At 43.5% G+C, this 10823-nt stretch overlaps 1 protein-coding gene across 3 annotated transcripts in view; it reads left to right on the top strand.

Annotated features, from left to right (window-relative positions):
- LOC111662554 (neurofibromin) overlaps positions 1–10823 on the top strand; it is a 68586-nt gene that overhangs the window by 7765 nt on the left and 49998 nt on the right. For all 3 annotated transcript variants that reach the window (XM_023416447.2, XM_023416448.2, XM_023416446.2), the window contains exons 2-17: positions 835–978; positions 1746–1829; positions 3052–3242; positions 4847–4953; positions 5270–5337; positions 5437–5512; positions 6355–6512; positions 6595–6768; positions 7129–7257; positions 7366–7440; positions 7522–7653; positions 7817–7954; positions 9087–9200; positions 9307–9386; positions 9655–9778; positions 10214–10460. In XM_023416447.2, coding sequence (XP_023272215.1) covers positions 835–978; positions 1746–1829; positions 3052–3242; positions 4847–4953; positions 5270–5337; positions 5437–5512; positions 6355–6512; positions 6595–6768; positions 7129–7257; positions 7366–7440; positions 7522–7653; positions 7817–7954; positions 9087–9200; positions 9307–9386; positions 9655–9778; positions 10214–10460 — 2041 coding nt within the window. The remainder of the gene's footprint in view (positions 1–834; positions 979–1745; positions 1830–3051; positions 3243–4846; positions 4954–5269; positions 5338–5436; positions 5513–6354; positions 6513–6594; positions 6769–7128; positions 7258–7365; positions 7441–7521; positions 7654–7816; positions 7955–9086; positions 9201–9306; positions 9387–9654; positions 9779–10213; positions 10461–10823) is intronic.

Here is a 10823-nt window from a genome sequence, read left to right as displayed (position 1 = left end):
TTTGGTTGAAGTAATGGCTGCAAAAGGAGGAGCCACAAGCTACTAATAGAAGGGTTCACATACTTTTGCACGTGTTACATTTTCAGTGTTTGTGAAATAAACCACATTTGTTGAATTACATAATGGAAAAATATCTCTTTTTGTGTGTGTGTCCAGTATTTGGAAAGTGTGCTTTACAAATTAGGATTTGGATGTCTGTTAAATAAGGTTCTTTTAATGTTTTATACAAAAACAGTGACCATGTCTGGAAGGTTCACATACTTTCAAGCAGCACTGTACACATAGGTATGTGTGTGGGTATATATATATATATATATATATTTATATATACACACACCTATGTATGTATGTATGTACATATTATATATATATAAATATGTGTGGCTAGATCAGCTGTGCAGTGAACACTTACAGACTACAGACATTAAAAATGAAAATGAGACAAATAGTGAGTTCCACTAACTCTTTCATCCAGGTCTCATGGTCTTTTGTAGTGGATGGAGTTGATCCGTTGTCATGGCTATTACTTACTTACCGACACCTGGTTTAGAGGTTTGGCCCTCTAATGTATGCACTGGGAGCACTGGGAGCACTGGGAGCAGTGTTGATCACACCCTCTTACATTAAATTATGGGTCAGACAGTTTGATCTGAATCTGACATTACAGTGTTTGATAAACGCAGCACAATAAAAACAATAAAACAGACAGAGCTGTCAAACACCGTGTTATATAACATGAATGGATTTGACTGTAATGTAGAACAGTGTTTTGACTGCATCATCATCATCACCATCATCATCATCATCCTCCTCTTCTCTTGTCTTTTCCTTCAGCTCCCCATTAAAGTCGGACACCAGAACACCCACACCAAAGTCAGCACAGAGCACAACAAGGAATGTCTGATCAACATCTCCAAGTACAAGTTCTCCCTCGTCATCAGTGGCCTCACCACCATCCTCAAAAATGTGAACAACATGGTGAGTGGGCTTCTTCCTCTCCTGTGAGAGGCGAGAGTCACTGCTGAAAGACTCCCTGGTTGGACCCGCACCTCCTTCACACTGGTGGTGAATGCGAGCTTCACAGTCCTGGTAGTCTCATGTAAACTGCTGCTACACAGTATCTGGACTTAACATTCCTTATTAACACACACAAGGGGTCAGAATATTAGGAACATCTCGGTATATAAAGCAGTTCAGCACAACAAGCTCAAAGCTCAAACAATGACCTGAATGAACAACGAAGACTGAACATTACAGGCATCAGAATAGTCGACTTGAGCTGTTCCTAATAAAGTGGCCACTGAGTGTGAGGTATGATAGTGGATATATGTAGAAGAAAGATGAGGAGGTTGTGGACACATGAGTTCTTGTTTTATTGTTGGCAGACTGAAGTTACACAGTGGTTCCACAGATAAAAATTTGATTCAGGTCGTCCAGACCAAAACAAACAAGGTAAGATAAGACCAGATCCACTAAAACCTGGAGAGTTCCTCCAGTCTATCAAGCCCTTCCAGTTCCTCCAGTCCCCCCAGTCCCCCCAGTCCCCCCAGTCCCTCCAGTCCCTCCAGTCCCCCCAGTCCCCCCAGTCCAGCCAATCCACGAGTAACCATAAATGAAGATGTGTGTGTTCAGTTGAGGCTGTGTCAGATGAGTGCACATGCAGCTTTGGGGGGTGGGAGGCCTTGGTGACAACACTCCCCCTGAGCTTCCTGACTGACTGATGTTTGGTCTGATCATTTCCACAGCGGATATTTGGAGAAGCTTCTGAGAAGAACCTCTACCTCTCCCAGCTCATCATCTTGGACACACTGGAGAAGTGCCTGGCTGGGGTGAGTCTCCCTCTCTGAATCTGATCCAGGTCTTCATGATGAACCCTGGTTTTGTAGCTTGTTACCTGCTGTCCTGCTGCAGCCTCTGGAATCACCCAGACACAGACCTCTGCTAATTTACATATTCTCCATCCATCATGAGGACCAGCAGGTCCAGATTAGTCTAGCATCTGATGAGAAGTGCTCTGAGCTTCCTATACAGGTGAGTGCAGGGTACCTCACTGTGTTAGTGGTGAAAAGGATAGTTCTGTTTTTTTGACATGGGGTTTTGTGAGGTACTCATGCATCAGAATCTGTTCAGTGCTCCCAGTTACCTGCAGAGTGTCAGAGTGATGTGTTGCTGTGGGCGGGGCCACCAGAAAAAAAGGGTTTTAGAGATTTTTAAAAACGCCCACCGAAGTAATCCCAAGTGAAACCATCAATGTTTACGTGGCAGTCGTCACGGTTACCTGTGGTTAATATAAAGTTAAACTCCTGACTGACAGCAGAACTTTATAAAACACTAAAGAACTGTTTAGTGTGGATTGGTGACGTGTGGCTGACACACCTGCTCAGGTCAGTCTGGTTGTTGAGGTGTTGTGATGTAGACCGACTCAGTCAGTGAGAAGATGATTTATTGTTTTATTATTCCTCCACGCCAGCGACAGTCAGTCAGCCACTTTGTTTTCAGGTTGTCTGTCTGTCAGTCTCATTCTCATGGACACAACATCTCAATAACACCTTGACGGAACTTCTTCAAATTTGACACAAACATTCACTAGGAATCAAGGATGAACTAATTAGATTATAATGGTCAAAGGTCATAGGTCAAGGTCACAGTGACCTCACAAAATGCAGTTTTGGCCTTGTGAATGCAATATCTCTGTAACGCCTTGAGGGAATTTCTTAAAATTTGGCACGAACATTCACCTGGATTCAAGGACAAACTGATTAGATTTTGGTAGTCAAAGGTCAAGGTCACCTCAGGAAATACTTTTTAGCTGTAACTCCATTACTTCACACAGTAATGATGAGAATATTTCACACAAATGGATAATATTTTATATGACTGGAGTATCAGAGTGGAGGAGGGGATTCTCGTTTTTGAGACCATGGTTTGTGTCACATTGCTTCAGTAACAAATCTACTGTCCTGTTGCCCTGCTCCACTAAGGAAGACCACATTAGTGAAACAGACCTAGGCCTTGTCCCTGACTGCCTCTCCCCTCTGTTGCCCCCCTCAGCAATCGAAGGACTGCTTACGTCTGGATGAGACCATGCTGGTCAAACAGCTGCTGCCAGAGATCTGCCATTTCATTTACACTTACCGCGAGGGCCACCAGCACGCTGCCGAGCTCCGGGCCTCCGCCTCAGCCGTCCTCTTCTCTCTGAGCTGCAACAACTTCAACGCCGTCTTCAGCCGCATCTCCACCAGGTGGCGCTCTCACTGTACCCAGTACTATACCCAGTCTGTCAGCTCTGTGACATGTGCCGCAGCGGTGCGGTCCTCCTCTGGTGTGATTATATTATATTACAGTGTATGTGTCGGTCTATTAAAAAGACCAGGTTCTAGTGCAACAGTTGAACCACAATTTCAGTTTCAATGCTTTTATGGCACAGTGTACAACGAAATGACGTGTCTCCACTGGTTAATACAGTAACATAACTACAGACAAGTAGGTACATTACATCTGTGTAAATAAACAGAAAACTAACAATAAATAGTACTCAGTTATTATTGCACATAGGTGAATAGAGTTGCACTTATTAGCCTGATATTCAGCAGTTTAATATGCTAATTATACAATTTAATACACAGCATATGAAAATCCTGGGCTTTAATGCTGAGTTTGGTTTAAATTCTAATTTTTGTGTTGAGGGGATAAATACTGAAATGTTCAGGTTTGGACGTTCAGTCGAGTGAGGGAGATGATGTCATGACAAAGCTCCTCCTACAGGCGCCCAGCTGTTTCTGTGGAGCTCTTTGCTGGGTGTTGTCCAGTAGAGTTGAAATGATCAGTCAGTTAATTGATTAGTTGATTGACTTTATTGATTCCAGATTCTCAAATATAGATATTTTCAAACTAAACATCTTTATGTTTTGTAACGTTGGTTGGACAAAACAAGCAATTTAAATATAATTAAGGGCATTTTCACCATTTAAGAATTTTTTATTTTTAACAGATAAAGCATTATATTTTCCCCACCTGTAAATAACCACCTGACCAACAGAGCACTGTAAAACAATATATATTAACCCTCTGAGGTCGTTTCTGTTAATATGCTTGTGATAACACAGCGTAAAAATATGGTTTGAATGTTGTTACAATCTGTAGACTCTCCACTTTCCCTTTCATATTCTTATGAAATTATATGTGACTCATAGGTGGAGCTAGAAGTCCTCTAAACAGGCCTCTAAAATTTTGTAAAAGTAGAGTGACAGACAACACATTGCATTTTAGGCATTTATTATACATTTATCTATTATAGTTTAGGACTTTGGTGAACCAATTTCAAGCACCAAAACAATTCATCCACATCAGTAGATGTTTGTTTTCACAAGAGATTTGAAGAATTTAAAAAAACTGGGCTTCAATTTTTTCAGCTTTTGGGCCAAATTATCTCTTTGCGCAGTGTAAAGAGGGGCTCATTACAGAAAGAGCTGAGATTGTTCTGAAAATTGTGAAACAAACACTTGGGCATTATCTTATACACAAGAAAAAAATTTGAATTCAAGAAAATACCCTCAGATCTCAGAGGGTTAATGTCTGGGAGGGGGGCTGAAATAGATCAGTATGATTGCTCTAATATACTGAGAACATCTAACTGACTGACAGCAACTCCATCCCATTGTCTCCAGCTTTGTATAAGATGTAAGAACATACTGTCATTAAATGAGCAAATACTGGAGGAACATAAGAAGGAAGCCGTCTCCCGTACAGAAGTTAAACGCAGCCTTTGTTGACTGGGACTCTCCTGAAGACCTGAGTTTGTGTCTTGATCTGCAGAGTTCACGTGTGCTTGTTTGTGTGTCGTCAGGCTCCAGGAGCTGACAGTCTGCTCCGAGGACAACGTGGATGTTCACGACATAGAGCTGATGCAATACATCAACGTGGACTGCTCCAAGCTGAAGAGGCTGCTCCAAGGTTCGCTCCTGAGGTTCTTACAGGTTTACTGCCGAGAGGAACCCAGACTTCATGATGGATTCAGGAGCACAACATAACTGTCAAACATTTCAGATGGTTAAAAAACCTGGTCTTCGGGGTTGGCCAATGAGAATCCCACTAGATTGTAACAATGATGGGTGAACATCCATCATTAGGGCTGGGTAAAGAAATGGGTCAGTTCTTGATGTAATGAATTCCTGACCTGTTTGAAAGAAATGATGACGACACTGAGGTGGAGGTTGAACCAGGGTTTGTGTTTGTGATGTTTGTGTTTGTGATGTTTGCTTTCTTTCAGAAACTGTTCTGAAGTTCAGAGCTCTGAAGAAACCCGCCCAGCTCGCAGTCATCAACAGTTTAGAGAAGGTGACTGATCAGCCGGTCTGATTCTGTCCCAAAATGTAACACTTGACATTTAATAGCTCTTACTGTGTTGATGTTAATGTTCTGCTGTTCTGTCTCCAGGCATTTTGGAACTGGGTGGAGAATTACCCCGATGAGTTCACCATGCTGTACCAGCGACCACAGGCAGATATGGCAGGTATGAACTGAACACTTCCATTTGATTGGTGTCTTTGAGATCTCACCTTCTGCCCATAGTCGGATTTGATCAAACTGTAGAAGGACTCCAAGCTTGTCATCAATAATTAAATAAACGTACGTGAAGGCTCTTGTTCAGGGCTTTTATTTTGAAGTTCAATGATAAAATCTTTTCTGATGGTAAACCCATTTGAATCGTCTTGTGTTATACAGTCGAGAAGTATTTGGACAGTTCCATATTTTTGTTCTTCAGCCTCTGTGCTACTGCACATTCAATCTGAAATCAAATGATCAACATAAGGGGCGTCGTGTGGCGTAGTGGTCTAAGCAGGCGCCCCATGTGTAGAGGCTACAGCCCTCGCTGCAGTCGGCCCCAGTTCGAATCCCGCATCGGATGGCCCCTCGCTGCATGTCATTCCCCCTCTTTCTGCCTCCCCGTTTCCTCTCTGTCTCCACTATACTGTCAAATAAAGGCATAAAAAGCCCAAAAAATATACTTAAAAAAAAAAAAAAGATCGACATAAAATTAAAGTCCTAGTTTTAATTTAAGACGGTTTTTCATCAGTATAGAAAGATCTGTGTCAGAGGTGTAGACCAGAAGAGCTCGCCCATGACTCATTGCCATTCAGATTGAGGTGGGGCTGTCTGAGCACAGCTGATAGTCAGCTCTTCAGGTTCATTGAACGTATTCTGATGTTTAATTTGATTTATGATGATGACATTTTGGATGCTCCACAGGATAACTGTCATTAACTCTGTGTGTGTGTGTGTGTGTGTGTGTGCGTGCGTGCGTGCGTGTGCGTGTGCGCACGCGTGTGTGCGCGTGTGTGTGTGTGCATTCAGAAGCTGCAGAGAAGCTGTTTGATTTGGTGGACAGCTTTGCAGAGAGTGCTAAGAGAAAAGCAGCTGTGTGGCCGCTGCAGATCATCCTCCTCATCCTCTGTCCAGAGATCACACACACCATCTCCAAAGACACTGTGGAAGACAGCAAGGCCAACAAGGTACACACATACTGACACACACACACACACACACAGAGCAGAGAGTGACTCAAGCACTCACAAACACCTTCCTGTTTTGCAGAAACTGTTCATGGACAATTTGAGGAAAGCGTTAGCGGGTCAGGGCGGCAGCAAACAGCTGATGGAGAGCGCCGCCATCGCCTGTGTCAAACTCTGTAAAGCCTCCACCTACATCAATTGGGAGGATCACTCCACCATCTTCCTCCTGGTCCAGTCCATCGTCATGGATCTGAAGGTCTGAGCAGTTTCTCGAAACCAGCTCTTGACATGTCTGGGTCATATTGATCACATGAGACGAGATCGTATTGATCACTATCAGCAGATGATTTTTAGAACTGATTGCCATCTTACTAACATCTGTGTATTTATGACATTAAAATAAAGCAATAAATACTGATTTAAGACAAAATAACTGTTCCACTCAGAGCTGAAGAGACTTGAACAGAGAATACCTAACTGGTTTGAATTTAAATTAAATTATTACAAACTGTTGTAACTGGCTCCAATAATTCAGCTGAACATGGAAAGAACCACCTGTTTAAACATATACTTTAGAATGACCTGAAGTGACCTCTGGCCCTCCCTGCCCCATCAGGCTCTGCTGTTCAATCCAGCCAAACCCTTCTGGAGGGGGGCGGGAAGCCAGAGCGCTGACGTGGAGCTGATGATGGACTGCTTTGTTTCCTGTTTCCGCATCAATCCTCACAACAACCAGCACTTTAAGGTGGACAGAGAGACCTGCTGTTATTTGTTTTATAATGTTTCACACAGTTCACAGCGAGGAGCACCTACGTGATGTGACTTACCTGAGTGTCTCCTCCCTGTCCTGCAGGTCTGTTTGGCCTCCGCATCCCCTTCGACTTTTCATTTTGTCCTGGTCAACTCGCTGCACAGAATCATCACTAACGTAAGTCTCACAGCTTGTAATCAGTGTAATAATGATAATATAAATAATAATGGTTAATAGTTTAATGTCGTCTCCTCTCAGTCTCACCTGGACTGGTGGCCGAAGATAGACGCAGTGTACTGCTACTCTGGAGAGCTGCGCTTCATGTTCTCAGACACCCTGAACCGGGTGATCCAAGGCGCAGCCACCCACGCTCCACTGCGCATGACGCCGGTGAGTATGGATGTTATCCTTAATACAGGTGTGAAACCTCAGATGGAGCTGAGGAACACGTTCATCATAATTAGATTCTCGTGAATGAACTGTATTATTACCAACATCCTCTGGACTCTGATGCAGTTTGAACCCCCACCCCCCTCATTGGCTCCTCCCACAGAGTCTGACGTTCAAAGGGAAGATGACCACCAGCCTTAAGTTCAAAGAGAAAGCCACAGACCTGGACACTCGAAGCTACAAGTGCCTCCTACTTGCTCTGGTCAAACTCATCCACGCTGACCCCAAACTCATGTTACATGTGAGTCTGCAGGACATTCACAACATTTACACAACAACAACGTCCACACAACAACAACATTCAGACAACAACATTCACACAACAACATTTACACAACAACAACATTCAGACAACAACATTCACACAACAACATCCACACATCAACAACAAAATTCAGACATCAACAACATTCAGACAACAACAAAATTCAGACATCAACAACATTCAGACAACAACAAAATTCAGACATCAACAACATTCAGACAACAACATTCAGACATCAACAACATTCAGACAACAACAAAATTCAGACATCAACAACATTCAGACAACAACATCCACACAACAACAACATCCACACATCAACATTCAGACAACAGCAACATCCAAACAACAACATCCAAACAACAACAACATCCACACAACAACAACATCCACACATCAACATTCAGACAACAACATTCACACAGAAACATTCACACATCAACAACATTCACACAAACAACATTCACACAAGAACAACATTTACACAACAACATTCACACATCAACAACATTCACACATCAACAACAACATTCACATTCAAGAACAACATTCAGACAACAGCAACATTCACACAAGAACAACATTCACACAACAACAACATTCACACAACAACATTCACACATCAACAACATTCACACATCAACAACATCCACACATCAACAACATTCACACAACATTCACACAACAACAACATTCACACAACAACATTCAGACAACAACAACATTCAGACAACAACAACATTCACACAAGAACAACATTCACACAACAGCAACATTCACACAACAACATTCACACATCAACAACATTCACACATCAACAACATCCACACATCAACAACATTCACACATCAACAACATTCACACAACAACATTCAGACAACAACAACATTCACACAAGAACAACATTCACACAACAACATTCACACAACAGCAACATTCACACAACAACAACATTCACACAACAACATTCATTATCATTTCTTACACTGTTCTTACACACTCATATATTTTATGTCATTTTTCATAATGTTTCTTAGAACTAGAACAATAAAAAAACATTGTGTGTGTTGTGTGTTGTTGTGTTGTTGTGTGTGTTGTTGTGTGTTAGAACCCAGTGAAACAGGCTCCAGAGATGCAGAGCAGCACAGCAGAGCTCATCACCGGCCTGGTGCAGCTGGTGCCTCTGACCAACACCACCCAGCTCTCGCAGGAAGCCATGGAGGTCAGAGACCACGCCCACTGACGCCGCTCACTTTTCACTTTTTATTTTTGTTGCATTAACTTGTTGATTTAACTCTTTGTCTGTGTCCTCCTGTGGCTTCTCTCAGGCTCTGTTAGTCCTTCACCAGCCAGAGACCATTGAGCTGTGGAATCCAGATGCCCCCATAGAGACGTTCTGGGACATCAGGTACTTAACTTTCCTCTCATCCGTCCATGAATAAAGATATAGTCATCAGTCACTGTGGTCTGCTGTGATTGGTCTGGACGATTCACACATTCACACAACAACAACATTCACACAACAACGCCTCTCCATTTTTAATAGTTACTTGTAATGACATTAAACTGGGTGTTGAAAGGGGTTTTTGGGACTGAAGTGTTGATTTGATCCCAGAGAGTTCACTGTGTTCAAACCTTTATGATCACTGAGTCTGACTTCTCCTTCTTGTCCTCAGTTCACAGGTGCTCTTCCTCATCTGTCGGAAACTGATTGGTCAACAGATGGTCAATGGGACAGAGGTTCTGAAATGGCTGAGGGAGATCCTCATCTGCAGAAACAAGTTCCTGCTCAAGAACAAGGTGCAGACCTCAGACCTCCTCAGCATCTTAGTTACAGAGTCACCTGCACACTGAGCAGCGTGGTTCTCATGGTGTGAACCAGATGTTTGGTGCAAATCAGATGTTTGAACCACATGTTTGGAGTAAACCAGATGTTGGTATGAATGTTTGAATGTATGTATGTTTGAACCAAATGTTTGGAGGGAGCCAGATGTTAGAACCAGATGTTTAGAGGGAGCCAGATATTTGAACCAGATCTTTGTCTTAATCCCCATAGAGGTTCTGGATCCGGTCTGGCCTTCCGTCAGTCAATAAACTGTGAGCCAGCTGTTTGACCCAGATGATTGGAGTAAACCAGATGATTGGAGTAAACCAGATGTTTGACCTGGATGTTTGGTGTGAATTCTCAGACAGATTGTGTAAACTGTGAACTGTATCTGGTCCTCGGTGCTGCAGGACTGTGCCACGGTGGGCGGAGGGATCCCGATCTGCCGGCAGGCACAGACAAAGCTGGAGGTGTGTCTCTATATGTTCCTGTGGAGTCCGGACACCGAGGCCGTGCTCGTCGCCATGTCCTGTTTCCGTCACCTCTGTGAGGAGGCCGACATCCGCAGCGCTGCCGACGAGGTGCCCGTCCAAAACATCCTGCCCAACTACGCCACCTTCAGTGAGCTGGCCTCCGTCAGCAACATGATGGGAACAGGTGAGTGCTGCTAGCCTCGCCCTCTGACACCTGAACTTCATCTTCAGTATGACATCTCTCAATGTTCAGCAGCTCACAGTCAGAAGTACAGCTCAGACATATAAACTGTGTTCACTCACACTGAGGACGGACTGGAGGATGTGCTGTGATTGGTCAGTGAGCTCAGCTGCAGCTCTAACAGCTTGCAACTGTTTATTCTTCTGTCCAGATGTTCTGCAGATACAAACACAGACACTGAAGTTCAGCTGTGAAATATCGGACCCTGACTGCAAGTACATGAAGCTGTCAGGGAGGGGAGGACCGAGGGAGGGAGGGGGAGGACCAGGGGAGGACCAGGGGAGACTGATCTGAAACGATGTTGTT

The sequence above is a fragment of the Seriola lalandi genome, unplaced genomic scaffold (assembly GCF_002814215.2).
Source record: "Seriola lalandi dorsalis isolate HSWRI2012SDOR001 ecotype SW California unplaced genomic scaffold, Sedor1 jcf7180002054564, whole genome shotgun sequence".
In the NCBI taxonomy this organism is placed as follows: domain Eukaryota; kingdom Metazoa; phylum Chordata; class Actinopteri; order Carangiformes; family Carangidae; genus Seriola; species Seriola lalandi.
This window is presented reverse-complemented; position numbering and strand designations above follow the sequence as displayed.